Raw genomic sequence first — 22,466 nt, forward strand, 5'->3', positions numbered from 1 at the left:
AGACACTTCCCCCTTCTTACCATTCTCCCTTCGACAAACATTAGGTTAAAAAAAAAAAAGATCACTGGGCTAGTTGGTCGTGCATAAGCGGGTGAGATAAATTAGTGAAGAAAGAGGATAAAAAACGAGGAACGCCTTTCTTCGTATTCTTTCTTCCTATGTTTGCTCTAATTATATGAACTAATTACACATCAAGATGCCTGTAACGAAGGCATAACTGCCTCGACGTCCAGCCGTGCGCGTTCGCACGAACAGTCGCTTGAATTTTTCTATATTTTGTAAGACAGCGTATAATGCATACAAAATATAGCATGGCATTACAGTTATGACATAATAGCGGTACGTACGCCGGGCACTAAATTATACGCTGCATAGAATAGTCAATGACAATAGTACGCATGTAGTTCAGTTTCGTATAATTGAAATATAACTGCTTCTCATACATTTCAAAACAAGTTGAATCTGTTCACACTTTTACGTACAGATATGGTAGTAGAACGCAGCCACCTTTCACCGATTAAGTTGGTAGAAATTTTAGCTTTGATAAGAGCGGCGTCCTCTCCACGAAAGAGATACACATGACTAAAGCGGCGCGTCGGCGCTAAATTAAGACGGACGAAAAACGGATGTAACACAACTGACCGTGTCTGCACGGTCGAAACTTCCTTCCCTTCGAGATAATTGCCCCCGCTAAGTCGGCGCGTCAAGCCAGCAGGGTCCCAGCCCCACGGGTACGACACATGTCTACATATCACATTTCAAAGCAGACACACGATGCACTTGCAGGCCATTCGACTCGGCGGGCGAGGTGAACGCGCTGGCCGTGGAGGTTTCTGCGAAGTTTCGGCGCTACACGCGATCACGGAGACACTTTCCCAGACACAAACGAGCGCGCTTTCACAGTCTCGGGAGAGAATTAGACTGTCTGCGTCAGTTGGCGGACGCAGCGCGATAAAATCGGCTTGCGCGAGCCAGTCGCGACGCCGGCCTTCGCGCGGCCGGCAACCACGTGTGTGCAACTTTTGGCGGCCGCTCGGACACCACTGAAAAATAGAAGCGACTGGTCGCGCCCTCGCTGTAACCCAACAGTAGCCTTCTTTGGCTCGATTTCTTTCGGCACTGAGCACATGCATAGCACGCAGGTTAGTTCCGCGAACCACTGCATTCGACAGGTGGATCCCTTTCGCGATGTATAATTGATTGATTGATTGATTTGTGGGGTTTTACGTCCCAAAACCACCTTTGATTATGAGAGACGCCGTAGTGGAGGGCTCCGGAAATTTTGACCAGCTGGGGTTCTTTAACGTGCACCCAAATCTGAGTACACGGGCCTACAACATTTCCGCCTCCATCGGAAATGCAGCCGCCACAGCCGGGATTTGATCCCGCGACCTGCGGGTCAGCAGCCGAGTACCTTAGCCACTAGACCACCGTGGCGGGGCTCGCGATGTATAGCAGTCGCAGCTAACGCGCCCAGCGCATCTCTCTATACATTTAATCCTATCCTTTTAATCCCCCCTCACCCCCGTCCCTTGTGATCTACTGTTGAGGTGTCGCACTCTGATGCAGACAGTTACGGGGTTCACTTTTCTCTTCTTTTGCCTATTATACCCACTCCTCTCTCTGACGGCGTTCCCATTGTCCCGGCGAAGCGTCGCGCTTGGCGCCGCACACGTTGAACACGGTGACGCTGAACAACGCCGAACGTGTTCCCGAAAGTGATCGACCTAGAATACGGACTTTTGTAGAGCCAAGGTGGACCGCTTCGCAGATTTCACTGGACGTCAGTTACAGTATGGTATCACAAAACATATAGTTCAAGGAGCCTAGAAGTGCACAGGTCGCGGCGCTATACGCGTAAGACCAGCGCCCCATACTGCTCATGTCGTAATTGTCATTCCGTCTAACTAAGCGTTATCAACCAAGTTTCATAATGCGGCTCTCTTTTGTTCGCATATGATTGTGAGACGTGAAAAAGGCACTGCTGGCTCGTCCGTGTCCTGTGGTCGTGAAGAGGAACGCCAGTGGACAATAATGTCTCGTTTCAGTTCTTCGATATTCCGGTGCACTTAATTTTCGGGAAGGAGGCTCTCCCAATTCAGCGTTTTGTGAACGTGTTGCAGCGACATTCACAAGTATAGAACAAACAAAGTAAGCCAGCGACAGCACACTACGATTCATTGATTGATTGATTGATATGTAGGGTTCAACATGCCAAAACCACCATATGATTATGAGAGATGCCAACTCCGGAAATTTAGACCACCGGCGGTTCTTAATCGTGCATCCAATACTGAGCACACGGGCCTACAGCATTTTCGCCTCCATCGAAAATGCAGCCGCCGAAGCCGGGATTCGATCCCACGATCTGCGGGTCAGCAGCCGTGTATACCTTAACCACTAGACCACCAGACAGAACACTTCAGGACTTGCAGACACCATTTGTTATATGAACGGTGGCTTCATCATTCTTGTATACAATCCGTATTTATCAACTTAAGCGACCTTCCCTTTGCTTCAGAGCAACAGCCAATCTGAAATATAACTTCAAGGAAGAAGAATTTGCCGTCCGAGTGAGTGTTGCTGTAAAACGAACAAAATGTGTTTCTCAGAAATTAAATCATCCGGTTACAAAAAAATTGACGGTATACCACAATCGGACCATGGTTAACCGCGAATCCCATTTATATAACAGCCGTAGAACGATATACAGACAACTGGAGGCGTTAAAATCGCAATGGTGCCGATTTTCGAAATGAGACCCACGCACAATTCGCAACTTTCACACACACAGAAAAAAAGAAACTATCGAAACAACCATAGTGTGTATATTATACGAAAGATCACCTTTCTTTTTTCTTCGAAAAAATCCAGACGCAATTTCCCGCGCAAACCTGCCTCATAATAAGCATGCGCTTAAACTAATGGGATACGCTAACTAAAGAGTTTGGGTTGTCAAGCATAAAGTGTTGCTGCGAAGGAATTCGCCATCTCGCACAATTTTATTTTAAAACGAATGATGAAAGGAATATCTGGCAACTAGCCTTGTACACTACGCGAATATATAGTGTTCCTAGCTTAACTATCAAATAAGGAGAACAATGCACATTGATTGATACGTGGGGTTCAACGTCCCAAAACCACCATATGATTATGAGAGACGCCATAGTGGAAGACTCTGGAAATTTCGATCACCTGGGGTTCTTCAACGTGGGTCCAAATCTGAGCACACGGGCCTACAGAATTTTCGCCTCCATCGAAAATGCAGCCGCCACAGCCGGGGTTCAATCCCGCGACCTGCGGGTCAGCAGCCGAGTACTCCACTAGACCACCGCGGCGGGGCAACAAATCACATAAGCAGAATTCACTGTCTGTACGCTATGACCAGCAATCATTTTACAGAACGACCAGAACGTCGCCAACATAGAGAATGAGGATCTCGATTGATTGATACGTGGGGTTTAACGTCCCAAAACCACCATATGATTATGAGAGACGCCGTATATAGTAGAGGGCTCCGGAAATTTCGGCCACCTGGGGTTCTTTAACGTGCACCCAAATCTGAGCACACGGGCCTACAACATTTCTGCCTCCAGATTATCGAAAGTTAACGGCGACTTAAACACGAATATTAACGTGACGAAGATGACCTTTTTTATTATATGCACGCGTAATGATGAGTGAAGCAGGATTGTTTGAAGCCTGTGGGCTGAAGCAAACTGTTTTTGAAAAATGTATGAACAGGTGACATTTTTCAAAAGTTGCTGTATTCAAAATTTTTTTTCCACCTAAGATAAACCAGCTATTGTTTCATAACTTGGTGATCTATTAAAACACAGTGTTTACAATACTGCATGTCAATACCGTTGCTGTACCTCAAAAATATTTTTTAAATGACTCCAAACTTTCAATTTCGTCGATAATCAAGCCTATTAAAAATCAATATTTCAATGCACCCCTCTTCATTTTTTCTTATATCCCCCCCCCCCCCAAAAAAAAAAAGACCCTAGCAGATCACGGAAAAAGAATATGAAAAAAAAAAGCACGCTGCATTATTTTATTTGCAGCGACGATATTATGGGTAGAAGTTCTAGGTTTTCGAGGATGCATTTAGGCGATAAACGCATGAGAAGTCAGGAGTAAAAAAAAAAAAAAAGGTGGGCCTCAGCTTCTGAGTCAGTTGAACGGGACCATACTTGCAGAGGAAAAGCAGATTAAATACTTTGAGGAATAATTACCTGTAAAGGTGCATTTCTGGTGCGCTTCGCTTATCTTTAATGCCAGATTACGAATAAATACAGTGACACACTCTAAGGTAATCCGTACATATTTGCAGACAACGCGATGAATTAAAATGCTCTAACACCAGCATAGGAGCAATCAAATCTAAAATATGAACTTTCGGACCCGTGTCGACCTCTCATGGAATTACCCACGTCTTATTAGCTTCAAAAGACGAATGCAAAGACGTCTTAGGGAGCAGTATAGCCGGAGCACATTCTGGAAACGTCAGCTTGAAAAAGTAAGAGCAATGTGTACGGCTAACCTTTTTTTTTTAATTTGAGCATTTCGAGTTCTCTGTGTGCATCAAGGGTCGCAGCAATACGTCGGCATTGCGATTATGCGGCAATATGCGGCTCACATCGATACATCGTAAGTTTACGTATAAGTAAACACACGCGGATGGTGCGTACTGCACCGCGCTGAGCCTTGTTGGGACTCCGGGTCCTGCCGGTCTCGTTTTCGGTAGCTGGCGCCGTCGCAGGATCCATCGCCCAACAATTCAGCGAGAAGAAGCGCCCGAACGAACAACAGAGATTTATTTACACGTGGAGAAGTGGTCAACTGACCCAAAGAGAGATGAGAGCGTGTGATACAAAACGTCTTCGGCATTTTATAGCGCCGCGCCGTTGACACTGGGCGCCCCGCCCCGTCCGCATCGTCAGCCAATACGGTGTCTCCGGCACCTCGGCTACGAGAGAGGGGGAAACACACCTCACAACACATGGAGTGGCACAGCCTAACACAAGGTCCATATATGGTCACGGCGCCCTAAAATGTTACCAAACATGGTCACGAACGCACAGCAGACCCCGGAGCTCTCCCGGCGAGAGGAGGAACCCGAATGGGGAGGTGGGGGTGGACGACACCGTCGGTCAAGAACCGGTTCTCCCCCAAACTCTTCCTGCTTGGCTCCCCAGGGCCGGTCGTAACAGTCTCTCGCGCGGGGGGGGGGGGGGGGGGTGAAGATCTCGATGGGCTGAGGTTTGCAGCCACTGTCCGGAGAGATCAGCGCCGGCAGTCGGTTTGGTGACGACCGTCTTTGATGAAGTAGAGGGCAACACCTGCTTCATTGTGGGCTCAACAGACATCACATACGCACATGAAAACACAACTACTCAGCCGGTGAGCGCCGGACAATTCCGCCAAACTCCACCAGGCAATTTTCCCCTTTAACTGATATTAAAGGAAATACACAATTTATTAAAAATGTTACTCACACTTTAAGGTGACACAAAACAACAACACTGGAAGCACACCGAACCCGAAACCCTGGATAGCCGTGTCTTCAACGTTTTCAAACAAGTACACCTAAAAGAGTAAAAAAACAATCACTAGCTCTTGTCTAGGTCAGGAAAAAAAATGCCAGAGTTCTCGAGACATCCTCTCGCGTCAGGGGCATCGACTTAAGCCATCAGCGTTGCCATGGAGTACACCCTTTTTGTAGCGTATTTCAAACGTATATTGTTGCAAAACGAGGCTCCAACGCAGCAGGCGGCCGTTCTTAGAGGACATGGTCTGTAGCCAGGTGAGAGGAAAATGGTCCACTTCCACAATGAACTTGCTTCCGGCAATATAACAAGCCAGTTTCTGGACTGCCCAAACCAAGCATGCACATTCCTTTTCGCTAGCGCTGTAAACCTGCTCGCGAAGGGTGAGTTTCCGGCTAACATAGAGGACGGGATGCTCTTCATCCCCCTCATCCCTTTGACTAAGAACTGCCCCCATGCCTCTATCACTAGCGTCGCATTGGACTATGAAAGGCCTCGAGTAGTCCGGTGAACTAAGCAAAGGTTGGCTCGACAAGGCCGCTTTCAAAACGCGGAAAGCCTTTTCTTTCTCCTCATCCCAGTCGACCATTTGGGGCTCGGTCTTGCGCAACGCGTCAGTAAGAGTGCTGGCAATGTCGGAATATCTAGGGATGTACTTACGATAGTAACCAGTTCCAAGAAAGCCCGAATATCGGTTTTCGTGCGGGGCTGGGGAAAGTCTCGGATAGCTGCCACTTTCATTTCAGAGGGACGGCGATGCCCTCGACCGATAACATGCCCGAGATAGAGTACCTCTGCTTGTGCTAGCTGACACTTGGGCGCCTTTACCGTTAAACCTGCTTCGCGTAGGCGTGTCAGTACTGCTCTCAAATGCGCCAAGTGTTCTGGCCAGGACGAGGAAAACACGGCGACGTCGTCCAAGTAAGGCAATGCGAAGTCCTCTTGACCCCGCAAAACCTTATCCATTAAGTTTGAAAAGCAGTAAGGCGCGTTCTTTAGGCCGAAACTCAACACTTTAGGGCGGAATGTCCCCAATGGTGAAATAAATGCAGCATACCGGCTCGCCCTCTCGGTGAGCGAGCGGCACCTGCCAGTAACCTCTCACTAGGTCTAGCGTTGAGATAAATTGCGCGCTGCTTACCCTCTCGACGCGTTCCTCAATGTGGGGAATTGGGTATGTCTGATCCTTGGTGATGAGGTTTAACTTACGATAGTCTACGCAAGGACGCGGATCTTTGCCGGGTACTTCCACAAGAATTAACGGGGAAGTGTAATCACTTTCACACGGCTCAATCACGCCCAATTCCAGCATCCTGTTAACCTCTGCTTTTATTAGCTCAAGCCGGCGAGGTGACACCCGATACGTCTTAGATCTTACCGGTTCCGACGAGGTAAGCTCTATGTCATGAGTGAGGACGGATGTCCGGCCTGGCTCGCTTACAAATCTGTCCTGAAACTCGGTCAAAAGACCACGCAAGTCCTGCTTCTGCTTCATTGTCAGCTGTGACTTTGATACTAAATCCTCAACTCTTTTCTCGATCGGGACTTCGTCCGATTTGAGAGCTAATTCAGGAATTTCTGCCGGAACCTCTTCCGGAACATTTAAAGTCATGTTCACGATGGCTTCCCTCTCTTTATAGGGTTTGAGTAAGTTGCTATGATACACCTGGTGTACCTTACGACTTCCTGGTAATTTTACCACATAGTTGGTGTCAGACAATTTTCGAGTAATCTCGGCCGGGCCGACCCATTGCACTTCAAGCTTATTCTTTTGGGAGGGCCTCAACAACATGACCCTGTCTCCTACAGCAAAGTGTCGCGCTTTAGCTGTCCGATCGTAGTAAAGCTTAGCCTTCTGCTGTGCTTTGGTCATCGCACTCTCGGTCAGTTTTTGGGCTTTTGTTAGACGATCCAATAAGGTGAGGACATATTCCACTACTACAGGATCATCACCCTGACCTTCCCACGACTCTCTCAGCATACGAAGAGGAGACCGCAGTCTGCGGCCGTAAACAAGTTCCGCTGGCGTAAACCCTGTTGTCTCATGTGGTGCAGTTCTTAGTGCAAACATCGTTGCAGGTAAGCACATTTCCCAGTCAGTTTTTCGTTCAAAACATAAGGCTCTTAACACTCGCTTCATCACGAAGTGAAGCTTTTCTATCGAGTTCGACTGCGGATGGTACACTGAACTATGCAATAATTTCACGCCACACCGCTCTAGAAAGGTTGTCGTTAAGGCACTCGTGAAAATGGTGCCCTGGTCTGATTGTATCTCGGCAGGAAAGCCTACCCGGGCAAACACGGACAGAAGTGCGTTCACTACTTCGACGGAACTTAGCTCTTTTAGCGGGACCGCCTCTGGAAATTTAGTAGCTGGGCAGATTAAGGTCAGGATGTGACGGTAGCCTGAAGTTGTCTTGGGCAAATGACCTACTGTGTCAATTACCAAAAGACGAAAGGGCTCCGTGATTACGGGTACCAGCTTCATTGGAAATTTCGCCTTATCTCCCGGCTTACCCACTCGCTGACACACATCGCAAGATTTTACAAACCTCTCTACATCTTTAAAACATCCAGGCCAGTAGTATTCCTGTAAAAGACGATTTTTCGTCTTCTTTACGCCTAAGTGGCCTGACCATGATTCTCCATGCACCAAACTAAGCAAATCCTGACGATACGCCTGAGGTACGACTACCTGGTCAAATTCTACTCCTCGCCTATCTAGATATTTTCGATAGAGTATGCCGCTCCTCTCTTGGAATCTCACATTTCGTTTGGCGATTCCCTCTTTCGAACTGTCCTGGAATTGCTTAAGCGTCGGGTCCCCCTTTTGTTCGGTTATTAATGAAGCGGGGCTCACCTGCAGCAGCCGACTGAAATTATCCGAAGTTGGCATGACACACAACTCTTTTGTAGTTCCTAGTACCTGGAATGTGTCACCCTCTGTGCTATCCTCTGTACTACCAGGAAGCGGCTGGGGAGCAACGGCATTTTCTATTTGCTCGGTCAACGAGGTGTAATTGACCCCTTCCAATTCGGGAGGAGGTTCAACGTCGCCTTTAGGAATGGTTGCCTCCGCGACTACGGCTTCTGCAGCCTGTTCTCGCACAAGTCGATTTGTTACCGTGGTGTCCAACTCGCAACCAGACCCGTTGTCGATTTGAGGCTTGTTTGCCTCAGTGAATGTTGCTCTCGCAGCCAGCGCACGTGCCTTCGATCTAGTCAGTGCCTGCACTATGCCTTCTCCCAACGTTAGACCTTTCTCCTTCAGCATTTGATCTGACTTATTTGAAAATAAGTAAGGATACTGACGGGGTAGATATGGCGATACCGCGGCTTCCGTTTCCAACGTACCAAATGCGCCTTTAAGGACAACTTTAGCTACGGGAAGGCACTGACTGTTTGCTTCTACGGCTTGTCTAATCCAGGCACAGTCTCCTGAATACTGTCCGGGCTGAACAAAGGACGGATGAACTACGTCCATAGTGGCTGCGGAGTCTCTAAGAACCCGACACTGCTTGCCGTTCACGGTAAGGTCGTACATATAGGGCTCTAACAACTTCATGTTCTCGTCGGCTTCATTTATAGATAAAAAGGCCACCTTTTCTTTCGGGCAGTGTTTCGCGAAGTGCCCTGTTTCGTGGCAATTGAAACAAGCCGCCGGTTTTTTTGCCTCAAATTTCCTTTTGCTTGCCTCTGCCGACGCCTCATGGTTAGATGCCTTGTTTTCCTCACCCTTTTGTGCGAGACTTGTCGGTTGTTTTCTAAACGGCGCCTTATTCAGTCTTAGGAATTTTTCCCCTTTTGGCTCGCTGCTTGCCCCGAGGGCGCGGCGCGTAACGAATTCTTCAGCGAGCTCTGCGGCTTTCCTTACGGTGTTCACGTCCGGTCTATCTTGCACCCAGAACCTCACCTTTTCTGGTAACCTTTGATAGAATTGTTCCAGACCGATACACTCGAGCACCTTGTCATGATTCCCATACGCCTTTGCCTCTTTGAGCCACTCCCCCATGTTGGCCATTAACTTGTAAGCAAACTCCGGGTACGAATCATTGTTCTCTTTTACGGCGTTGCGAAATTTTTGTCTGAAACCTTCCGCTGACAACCTGTATTTCTTGAGAAGGCTCGACTTTACCTCACTGTACTCATCAGCCTCCTCTTTCGTGAGGCGTGCGATTACTTCTGAGGCCTCCCCCGGAAGTAGGGACAACAAGCGTTGAGGCCACGTATCCTGGCTGAAACCTTGCCTTTCACAAGTTCTCTCAAAGTTGACGAGAAACAGCCCAATGTCCTCCCCTAGCTTGTACGATCTCATTAGGTCCGTCATTTTGAACCTGACCCGCTCTGCGGTACCGGATGCCTCGCTGCCTCCTGCTCTACTATTATGGCTAATCTCTAGCTCGAGGCGCTTCATTTCAAGTTCGTGCTTTCGCATCTTATCTGCCTCGGCCGCGGCCGCCTTTCTTTCGGCCTCGGCCGCGGCCGCCTTTCTTTCGGCCTCTGCCGCTTGCCTCTCCTGAATCTCCTCGACACATTCTGACAGCTCGTCATCCTCCGCCCCCAATGCGAGAATCGCCTCTATCAGCTCTGGCTTTCTTTGAGAGTCCGACACCTCCAGATTCAACTCCCTTGCAAGAAGCAACAACATGGACTTTCGCAGGGATTTCAGATTCATGGCTGCCTCCAGTACCGCTGTCTCTGTTCCACAAAGATTCCTGTCCTGCAACTAATTAACCTTGACGGCAACGACAGCTCTAGATACCTGCCTTGCCTCAAGTTTTCCGTTAACTTAGTCTACAAATAAATCTTCAAAAGCTCTTACACGGAATCCTGCCCTGTCACTGTTAACCTTGACGCCACTGACAGAAAGAGCTTAACCAAGCTATCACACAATTTCTGCCTGACGCAAGTTACCTGTTAACCCAATGACCAAGACAGCCCCTCTCTACCAGCTTTTACTTAACACATAGAGTAAATGCCTGGTAAAATTTAACAGAGAAAGCCGGCACTCACCCAGTTCGCAGTCATGTCTCCGGCGTCGTGCCTCTCAGAAGTGCCGTTCGATTCCCTCTGGAAGTCGATGAGCTTGTGTCCTTCTTCTCCTGTCGTCCCGTTGTTGAACTTCGGGCTCACTCCGTCCAGTGGTCGCTTTCGGGGTTATCGGCATCCCGCCGCTGCCATCCAGTTGTTGGGACTCCGGGTCCTGCCGGTCTCGTTTTCGGTAGCTGGCCCCGTCGCAGGATCCATCGTCCAACAATTCAGCGAGAAGAAGCGCCCGAACGAACAACAGAGATTTATTTACATGTGGAGAAGTGGTCAACTGACCCAAAGAGAGAAGAGAGCGTGTGATACAAAACGTCTTCGGCATTTTATAGCGCCGCGCCGTTGACACTGGGCGCCCCGTCCGCATCGTCAGCCAATACGGTGTCTCCGGCACCTCGGCTACGAGAGAGGGGGAAACACACCTCACAACACATGGAGTGGCACAGCCTAACACGAGGTCCATATATGGTCACGGCGCCCTAAAATGTTACCAAACATGGTCACGAACGCACAGCAGACCCCGGAGCTCTCCCGGCGAGAGGAGGAACCCGAATGGGGAGGTGGGGGTGGACGACACCGTCGGTCAAGAACCGGTTCTCCCCCAAACTCTTCCTGCTTGGCTCCCCAGGGCCGGTCGTAACAGCCTCTAACATGGCGGTATGCACACGACAGCCGACAGATGGCAGCAATTTTACACAAGGTCTATATAGTACGGTGGTTTTGGGACGTTAAACCCCACATATCAATCAATCACAAGGTTTATAGACCAAGAAAGGCAAGAACAGCGCTTTGGACAGTAGTCAAGAACAGCCTCCTCGTATCGCATGAAGGAAACGGGTTCGAATAAAAAGACAAGGCCTACGAGCTTGCCAAGAACACCGACACAGAGGCACGCATGCACGAGGAGCAGTTAGCTAAGTATGAACGATAACTGACGCAACGGCGCGCGTTGGCCAACGGGCTGTTCATTCAGTCTTGGCGCCGTGCCAGCTATACGCGCGGCGCGAACTTGCGCGAAAGTACGGAAGGCACCTGTTAAACGGCTCTTATCGGTCGTACGGCAAGCATGTAGGCACAGCGTGCATTTAAATGTGCGGATATATGAGTAAGTATAAGAATAACAGCGGCTGGTTTATAATGCCCATTTAATTAAAGCTTACGTCCTAAACTTACTTGATGCGCGCGACGTATCCTTAGCGGTTTATATGCAATCCTTAGACCTACAGCTTGACGGGCAAAAATGAAGACGCGTTCCGTTCCTGCTCTGCGAGCGAACGTTACATTATACGGCAAGGGCAACGTGTACCAGTATGTCCCTAAGGGCCAGTGAGGTGGAGCAATGCACGACAAATCGTGCAAAACAGTGTCTCACGCAGTCAGCTATATAAAGCGCAGGTCACACACTACGCACATAAGTACGGCTGTTGATTAGTGAAGAAGTTCAGTCATGGATTTCTTTTGTTCATACAAATGTAGCGGACCAGAGGCGCGAGTTTCGAATTTGCCCAACGAAGAGAAGTCAACTATGTGATGAGAAATATCTGGCAACGCTTGTTGCCACGAAAATTTGGAAGCTTGCTTGTGCAACGTTCATTTCAGCGTTACGCCGCACCCGCCTTTTCTTGTATCTAACGCCTTTGGTAGCAGAATAAAAACAAGCGGCTGCGAAAAAGGTCCTCTGAGGGTGATTGCATGCTATCGAAGTCTACTATAACATATAGATCGGCAGCAGCTGTTGTCTTTGTATAAGCGAAAATAACGGTCGAATTCGCCAACTGTGCCATACTCATAACATTTTCACAGGAAGCGTGCGAACCGTCTCTACAGGGACTAAACTATAGTTCAGCGCTGGGTGCAACCACAGTGCGGCGAAATGAACCAGGCCTTTCGTTCAGACTCGCACAAAGCACATCACTTTTGGTTCACTCAGACTCACGAGAGAGTCGCGCGTTTGAATGAGACGACTCATGAGTCAGTCTGATTTCGTGGTGTTAGGAGCGTTTACACAAGCTCCAACGCAAAACTGCCTACAGCGGTTTCAAACAACTTGCAAGAGGACTACAGAGAAAAGAATGACCAAACATAAACAAATATTATAGGCACTGACGGAGATGTACTGCATAGTAGCATCTAAATGTCTATCACATTACGAAAGAAAGGTACATCACAATAAACCATGCATAAAAACGAGACGAGGCGCACAGAAATTAATGAGAAGAACAAGTAAAATACAAGACAAGACTAAAATGCACAAACTATTGCAAAGCATTTGCGCTGATACACAACGAAATACTGAACATGAAAACCACTGACACTGTGAGCGCCTACGACCAATATCTGTAAACTAAAAGTAACAGTAATACCACAAAAAGAAAGCAAGCTGCCTTCATGACTCGCAGCTGTCACGAAACAATAAGCAGATTCCCTCACTAGACAGATAGCGGTAAAAGCGCTTCTACACGTGGGAGTAAAAAGAGGTTCACATCAAGGAACAACGCGCTCAAAAAGCTCTTCGAACAAGATGCGTCACGGTCAGGGTCCAGCGTTTTGACAAGCTGACTGGTCTCCGCCAAGGCCCCGACAAAGACCAGTCTCGTTGTCGAAACTCTTGCGCGCCCCCGGAAACAAGCGGCGCAGGCGCCAGCCGCAACCAAGGTCCACCTGGGCTCTACTGTGCGCGGGGCCGATATGGCATGCCAACTTTGGGACCGCCGTTTACAAACAGGGAATCTCTTTGTTTGGCTCCCCTCCTCGCAAGCTCCCCAACACCGGCGTCACGCACCGATACAAACAGACGTTTTCCGGTCCCTTTTAAACGAGAAAACTGCACTCGACGTACGTCGGCCAGTGAACGAGCCTTCCAGTCTAATTACCTGAGATCCCTGATGCACGTGCGACGAGCATCCAAAGCGGTCTTCCACGGTGCAGCTCCAATCGAGCGAACAGCCACGAAGCTCGCCATTCATTGGCGCCGCACGTCGGAGCGGCGGCCGCTCACTTCCCTCTCCTCCGCAAGGCGACACACGCGTCAGATGAAGACAACCGCGCGAACCGGCGTGTGAGCGTAACGTGTTGAAACACGCGCGTCTTTTCCTGCTGGATACCCGGCAGGCGGGATCGTTGCTCCAGCAAGAAGACCACTCGTGCAGCCGAGGTGCGGAAAACTACGCTCGAAACACCCGCCGGCCCACTGATAATATAGTGAGAGAGAGTGTGTGAGGAGTAAGATATAAAAAGACGCCAACTCCCGACAGATAACAACCTCGGGGCAAGTGCCACGCTGACCTTGAACGAAGCCTGTGCGAGTGGGCACGCGAAGACATGCCGAATGAAAAATAACGCCGTGTCTCGCTGGAAATCTGGCGAGAAGCAAGGTGGCCGAGAACTGTCGGAGATTCTCCACCACGTTCTCTCAAAAAGCGCGCAACCACTTTTTCGTGCAACAAGCGTCCCGTGGAGAAGCGCGCGTAATCATTTTCCACCAACGTTAGCGAGGAACGAGAAAACGACATACTAGCGCTTGCTCGACGAGAGTGCTCAACTCTCGAGTGTTCAAGGATGCTTTGTGCCGAGCAAACACGGCGTAATTTCTGCTGCGTGTGCAGTTGGCACTTGGCGCAATACGTCTATAACGCGAGTCCTGCAACATCATTCGCATTCGCGAACCAACGCCCAAAGACGGCCGGACCCATTAGGGACTCACAGCACATCCATTTATTCGCGCGTCCCCGGCCCGGCAAGCGTTGAATATGAAATGATCTTAATAGTCCCGGATATAAAAACTTCTGGTAGCACTTATCACAAGGTACCACGGTGATTGCATAAACGCGTACTGTCATCGCGCGCGTTTTGTCACTTTATGACTATACGCAACCACACACAGACTGTTGCTAGACTTTTTACTTCTATATACAAACTTTTTTTTTCTCCTCCGTTTGCGAACCTCCTCGACGTGATGGCAAAACGCACGCGGTACCGGCATGCATTGCGATCACCTATGGTAACATGCGCATACTGCCTCATTCATTACGTTACTGCGTTGGCAGATGGCCCTGAAAAATCGATAAGTTAGTCATTGCCGTAGAACGCACTGTTAGTCGAGCAACGGGTTTCGGTATATATGTTCACATTTCTGGAGTACTCAACGTTTCGCTCAAAGTACCTGCACTAAATTGTGAGTCATGCGTTTTACAGCGACAGCTGTTATGAGATCACAACAATGGTCGCGAGCGCCATGTATAGTTGTCCGCCGCCGCCGGTGTCCGTAACCACTATCACACGAAGTAAAAAAAAAAGCTAAGGAAATAATGCCACGAAGGACTCAATGGTATTCGAACCAGCCCAGTACTCTACCACTGAGCCACACTGGTGATTAAGACTCCATAGCAATTAAACTGAAGCCAGGCTTCATGTCGGGAAAGGAATCGCGTCATGTGCCTAATAAAGCATTTCAAAACAGCAAAGGAACAACCAGGCGTCAAACAATGATAATTGCGTAAAGAGTGGGTCGTCTAATGGTTGAACTGATTACAAAAGCTTGTTATTGTTCTTGTTCACCTACTGACTGTGGCGCGTACCGACTATGCATGGGGAATCAGCCAAGATTTGAAGGCATAATTCTTCATCGTGGTTAGCCACAGCGTCAAAAAATTGCACGAAATTCCTAGCAAGTGCGTAGCGGATACCAAACTTCTACGAAGAATGACGAAGGATGACATTGTGAATGCCTCCCTACTACACAAAAATTATGATTTATAGCGTACCTGCAGGTGTGCTTGCGGCACTTACCCAAAGAGTGCTTAAAAAAGGCTGAAGGCCACTCTTCCAGCTTACGCTGCGACTGTGCAGCGCATTCCGCACAAGCCTACCATATATATATATATATATATATATATATATATATATATATATATATATATATATATATATATATATATATATATATATATATATATATATATTGTACAGCTCGAACCGGCATTTGTATAAATTTCACGACGACCACGTAGACGCATAGTTGTCTACAGCAGCGGAGCACGTGGCTGTCGACACTGTTGTTGGCCCCGCCTTGTATCTTACGTTAGCGTTCATGCTTAAATTATAGCACGAGGACATATAGCACGCCGTACAACCATGTTTCGTATCATTACGTTGTCGGTATTTACATATTTCTGCAGAAAACAGCAGCTGGAACAGACGGCTGAGCGCTCTGGACCAGTATAATTTCATCTGCACATAATGATTGATTGGTTTGTGGGGTTTAACGTCCCAAAACCACGATATGATTATGAGAGACGCCGTAGTGGAAGGCTCCGGAAATTTTGACCACCTAGGGTTCTTTAACGTGCACCCAAATCTGAACACACGGGCCTACAACATTTCCGCCTCCATCGGAAATGCAGCCGTCGCAGCCGGGATTCGAACCCGCGCCTTGTGGGTCAGCAGCCGAGTACATAATGCTACTGCACATAATGCTACTGGTACACACTGCGTCCCGCCATATAACATTTTCACCAGAGTGTACAGAGCAAAAAAAAAAAAAAGTTTGCTACACCGTTCTCACACATATAGAAGGTTGTCTGTACACCGTGTGCTGAACGGAAACAATCGTTCTCATGTGTTTTCTGCAGCAAAATGTGTTTTCAGTTAACAACGGCAATGACAGTGGGGTAGTTGTCTTCCGCCGCCGCCGCCGATATCCGTAACCGCTTTCGGGCGAAATAAAAACAAATAAAAAAAAACTTTTAACAACGTCAGTCACAGGTACAGTGCCCTCAACCTCGCTTTTCATATCAAGCAATGGAGTCAACCTGGGCGACACACACCACTGATGGTGACTGTTATTCCTTGCTTTCACCCACCACTTACCTATACCCATTGGTAAACGGCCACTCCGTGCTTTCGGCCGTGACTCTGATGACAGTAATGATGGTTTAAGCCCTTAATTATCGACGTAAAATCTGTATTGCAAAACACAACAAAGGGCGATATAAGCGCCGTATTTACACGCCGCCAACGCTAATGTCCATAACCGCTACGCTATCGCGAGAAAAACAAACGTGTAATTAGAAAAATTACTAGGAATTGATGGTATTTGAACTGGGACCTCTGCGTGGCCATCGAGCATTCACAGTGCCACGCTGGTTGTTGAAAATCCTTCGCCGAAACACGCTGCAGGTGCCATGTCGGGCAAAGGGCTTATATATACATAGCATTGTGGAAGAGCAAAATTACAAACAGGCGTCACACAATGTGAATCGCCCAACGAGTGGGTCATTCAATGCTTCCAACTTATTATAAAAGGCTCAATCATTATCCTTCACAGTCATCAGCCACATCATAAAGTGTGCATAATTCTTTACATATCTGTAGCGGGTACCTCGATTGTCCGCAGAATAACGAACAGTTGTACATGGGTGCTTCTCTGCATTCCTGAAAGACACGGTAGTTTGTGGCGTAGTATAGGCAGATTGCATGCGTAGTTTTATTAGTTACCCCCAAAGTCTACAGATGGCTCTAGAAAGAACACTGTTCTTGTTTTTGCTGCGACTGTGCTGCCTGGTAATTTTTGTGCTGTGTCAATGACAATAAGATATGTTCAGCTGCAGCTCGTACAGAAAATACGATTAAACTTCTAAGCTTACATATACGACATAGGTAATAAAAAACACGAAACCAACGAATTAAGTTACAAGGCTGGCTCGAAAGTGTCGTCATCCAAAACACATCCCGCGTTCCTCATTAGCCCGCACGTTAAATCATTTTCGTGCCACCTATACGGGGCTGTTGAAAGTATATACGACAACCGACCAGGAACAAGAGTTGACATTGTTTAACAGAATTAAGCTTGACGAATTCTGTGCATCTTGCGTAAGTACATCAGTTACGCTACAGGAGAAAAATGAGCCTATATAGAGGATGAAATAATTACAAACGCGTTAGGCGAAAGCAAGAAAAATATACGGCTGTAACTTTCCTGTACCACGGCGACGCAACAAAAAGGCGCAGCTGAAGCTTTTTACCGCCCGACCATGCCAGCAGATTTCAAGTAGAGATGAAAAAAAAAAAGAAAGAAAAAAGAAAACTCGTACAAATATTACCAATGCCGACATAATATTGAAAATTTTTTGTTCCAGCTGTTGTTATCAATAGTGCTGCTTTTGAGATCAAAGTGCAATCAATCCCCACCTACAGCCCGAACCTTACGAAAATGACAAAGACGGGCGCAATGTTATGAAAACGACCGGTGTCTTCCCCTGTTCATTGTTCGGGGTAATTGGCTCTGTCGGTGAACTCTCTGTTAAACAAAGAAAGGCCGCCCATCACCACCATAGCACGTTTTCGCCACTGCATTGTGTTTATGACAGCGGGCACGCCTGAAGCGGGACACCTGCTTACGAAATATCGCTACCAGACCTTATAGATGTAGCTTGCTTTGGTATAGCTGACGCTTGGCTATACAGTCGTGTACTGTGTACCCGAGGCGATGAAAGTAAGGCGGCATTTCGTTGCGCTTCACTCTCCACAAGCGCGACAGCGTCGGCCACTGTCACAATACGTTTCTTATTTTTTTGCGTAGAAATAGTGAAATTGATAAACAATTATTCGATTAAAGGTAATTGACTAACCGATTATTCGCAATCTTTTCTTTGCATTTCAACTAGGTGAATTGATTGACTAAAATATTCGAATGTTCCATTACGGCAACTGTTACTTTCATCCCACCCTTTGGCCAGTGCGCATGAGGGCGAGACGAGCGATGACGTGACGCAAAAGCCGAGCGCACCTACTCTTTCTCCCTATATCAGCGCACATTTAAACGAGCCAAAAGCCGTATGCGGCCCTACCACACAGAAGCAGATATTAGCTCGCCCTGGTCTCCGTCGCCGACGGCGTCTACCTCCAATACCCCCCTCCCCAAGGCTTCAAGCGCGGGAAGGCGGTGTCCTTACCCCGACGACGCAGAAATGCACTCGCCCGCTTCTCTTCGCTCACAGCTTATTGAATTCACCCCCTCCCGCCCCCTTCCTTCAATCATGCGCTGATTAACCGTAGACAAAGTACACGTGGTGCTTACTTGCTATATTGCGTTGTTGTTATATTATGCTGATTTCATTGTCATTCGGTAAAACTTGCAGCACGGCGACTTGGTTCATGCTTCAATTAAGGTAAACTGGCGCGGGCAAAAAACTTGCGTGAGCACGATGTGGGCGTTGCTAAAAAAAAAAAAGATTTGAAAACGACGACTGCGATTTGTGATAAAGAAGCAGCAATGACTGAGATGTGGGGTTTAACGTCCCGAAACCACCTTATGATTATGAGAGACGCCGTAGTGGAGGGCTCCGGAAATTTCGACCACCTGGGGTTCTTTAACGTGCACCGAAATCTGAGCACACGGGCCTACAAAATTTCCGCGTCCATCGTAAATGCAGCCGCCGCATCCGGGATACGAACCCGCGACCTGCGGGACAGCAGCCGAGTACCTTAGCCACAAGACCACCGTGGCGGGGCTGCATAAGCAGCACTCGAAGCCAGTGACGGGAACTTTCAAGATTTTAGCTGTGTCACGCCAAATTTATCAATGCGCCAAGAGTCATCCTCTAAAAAAAAAAATGGTCATGACCAAAATTATACAATGTTGAGGACCTCGTTCCCAAAAACACCAATCCGCTTTTTCAGGCAAGTTATCAGTATCTCGCTACTTGCCCAAGAGCCTTCGTGTAATTTCTTGAAAATGAAGCCGCTCTTCAATTACACAAGCGATTCTTATGTTTTAAAAGAATGAACCGTTGGGAATTCATATTCGTTCAAAAAGCTGGGTCCTCTTCGCAGAACCGTTTCCCTTGTCCCGTTGTTTTCATCGCTCCGGCTTCATCGACTGAAAGCAGCAAGGCGGTGTGTCAACGCTCAACAGAGAAGCTTGTTCCTTTCTGTCCATATCAGGCGTGTGAGCGCATCGTCTAGTTGCTTATTTTGTTTGAGTTCGTTTTCAGCTCCGCGCTGTTTCATCGCACAAACTCAGCTTTCCTTCCCTCTGACAAACGAGTTACTTCGCCTGCTGTGTCGATGGCTACTTTCTGAGTTTTTATTTAACTCGCAGGCCCATCATGGCAGATCAGTGGTTACATAGCTCGGCTGTTGACCCGAAGGTCGCGAGGTTCGAACCCGGGTGCGGTGGTCGCATTTGAATGGAGGCGAAATGATAGAGGCCCGCATACTATGTGCGACGTCAGGACGCTTTAAATAACCCCCAGATGGTCGACATTTCTGAGCCTTCCACTTTAGCGTCCTTCAGAATCATATTGTGGTTTTGGGACATAAAATCCCACATCATGTTAATAATAATAATAATAATAATAATAATAATAATAATAATAATAATAATAATAATAATAATAATAATAATAATAATAATAATAATAATTTACAATTACTATTATTTCTTTTACGCACGATTGAAGATGCGTGCGTGGCGCCGAGTTGAGGCAACCACGAGGTGAAGTATATGGGAAGTATACACCTGCACAACTGTCGTTCCTTTAAACCAGTAGCAAAAGCTTATGCCACTATATATATAGTTCCCCCGGTTGCCTGTACACCGACATTCCGTGTGAGGACACGGTATGTTGCTGTGCAATCTCGCGAGAGTCACTTCGAGAAAGACATCACGTGAGTACGCAATTGGCCGCTTCCGCAGTATCTAACGGACAAACGGAGAAAAGGTGCCGTCCCAACTAAGGTATACACTTCCTCCTTATCTCTGCTTTGCCTTTCGCGGGATTTCTCGACCCTCGGCTACTCTGCATGTTTTCGGCGCGTCTTTTCGACCACTGCGGTCACCGAAAATGGCCAAGTGGGCAGGCTTCGAGAAAATCGCCGAATCGTCCACGAACAATGGCCACAGATCATTCAATCCGAGATATCACCCAAAAACGACGGTTTCGCCTTCTGTGCTCACTGAGTGCGAATTTTCGCGAAGGCGGAAAATGCTCGCACGTCATCTCTAAGCGTCTGATGGACATCGGTCGAGATCAAACGCAAACAAGGCTTCTCAAACATCGAGATGCCCTTTTTATATAACCAATCGAAATTGTCGATTATTAGATTAAAACATCACACCAGAAGCAATTAATCGATTAAAGGGTAAATCGATTGACAATAATTCAATAAAAATTTTAATCGATCATCCATACTTTCGTTTCGCGCAGCACCAAGTAGCGAATAAAGGGGGGGTAATATATATATATATATATATATATATATATATATATATATATATATATATATATATATATCGAGAAAGCTGTGGATAACAGGCACATAGGCATGACATGACACCACATTTGGTAAAGTACACGAAGAAGCAAGTAAGAATTTGTCCATAATGCAGCTTTCATTTAGGTGGATGAGGTTTCACGATTAGGAAGGTAATTACTCCATACGTACTTCGACGGATAAAAAAAGAAATCACTCTAAATCGGCAGAAAAAGCCTCCGGATTGAGGGAACTGCATTCATCTTGGACCATGCACGCCGCAACACCCGCTGCCCTACACAGAATATGTCAGTTCCGACAGCACGTTTGAGTTTCTTCAAAGGTAGAGACGCGTGCATCAAGCGAAATACGACGTCGTCCCATGGGTGCACTGTAATCTTGTCACGTACGTTAGTCGTAACACAGTACTCTCAGCCGATGTGCCACATGAACTGATCTTAATTCAGGCATTCACCCATCATCATCATCATCATCATCATCATCATCATCATCATCATCATCATCATCATCCTGACTACGCCCCCTGCAGGGCAAAGGCCTCTCCCATGATCCAACAACCAACCCGGTCTTGTGCTTTCCCTTGCAACGTTATACCAGCGAACTTCTTAATCTCATCTGCACACCTAACTTTCTGTCTCTCCCTAACCCGCTTGCCTTCTCTGGGAATCCAGTCAGCTACCCTTAATGACCAACGGTTATCCTGCCTACACGCTACATGCCCGGCCCATATTTATTTCCCCTTCTTAATTTCGACTATGTTATCCTTCACTTCGGTTTGTTCCCTGACCCACTCTGATCTCTCCTTGTCTCTCAAGGTTACACCTATATGTTTCCCTTTCATTGCTAGCTGCGTCATCCTCAATCCGTCATCCGCTGAACCTCTTTGTAAGACTCCAGGTTTCTGCTCCGTAAGTAAGTACCGGCAAGATGCAACTTTTATATACCTTCCTCTTGAGGGTTAGTGGCAGATTACGATTCATGATTTGAAATTGCTTGCGGAATGTGATCCACCTCATCCTTATTTTTCTAGTTATTTCACTCTCGTGGTTCGGCTCCGCGGTTACTACCTGTCTTAAGTAGACCTCTTCCTTTAAAACTTCCAGCGTCTCTCCAGCTATAGCAAAGTGCTGTTTTCTGCCAAGACTGTTGCACATGATTACTTTAGTTTTGTGAATAATAATTTTCGGACCTATACTGTTCTGCTTTCTGTGTCCAGTTCAATAATCATGAGCTGAAATTCGTCCCTTGAGTTACTCATCAAGGCAATATCATCAGAAAATCACAGATTAAGATGATACTCTCCATTAACTCTTATCATTGGCTCCTCCCAATCTAGAGCCCTGAAAACCTCCTGTAAACACGCAGTGAATAGCACTGGAGACATCATGTCTCCCTGCCTTAGACCCTTCTTTATTAGAACTCTGTCACTTTCTTTACAGAGAAGTATGGTGGCTCTCGATAAACTGTAGATTTCTTCCAGTATCTTTATGCAGGGTTCGTCGATGCCCTCATTAAGTAGTGCCTGCACTACTGCTAATGTCTCGACTGAGCCAAACGCCTTCTCGAAATCTATGACAGCTATGTATATAAAGTTGG

General features: G+C 47.3%; 1 protein-coding gene across 8 annotated transcripts in view; it reads right to left on the reverse strand.

Moving 5' to 3' along the window:
• The window catches only part of LOC119176820 (oxidative stress-induced growth inhibitor 2), a 136,162-nt gene that overhangs the window by 24,602 nt on the left and 89,094 nt on the right, over positions 1 to 22,466 (reverse strand). The window contains exon 1 of one of the 8 annotated variants that reach the window (XM_075877604.1): positions 13,469 to 13,786. The exons of 5 other annotated variants lie outside the window; for them this stretch is intronic. In XM_075877604.1, coding sequence (XP_075733719.1) covers positions 13,469 to 13,499 — 31 coding nt within the window. In that variant the 5' untranslated portion in view covers positions 13,500 to 13,786. Of the gene's footprint in view, positions 1 to 642; positions 2,507 to 13,468; positions 13,787 to 22,466 lie in introns of those variants that run through there. 2 more of the 8 variants (XM_075877596.1, XM_075877602.1) reach the window with 2 other exon arrangements.

The sequence above is a fragment of the Rhipicephalus microplus genome, chromosome X (genome assembly GCF_043290135.1).
Source record: "Rhipicephalus microplus isolate Deutch F79 chromosome X, USDA_Rmic, whole genome shotgun sequence".
NCBI lineage: Eukaryota > Metazoa > Arthropoda > Arachnida > Ixodida > Ixodidae > Rhipicephalus > Rhipicephalus microplus.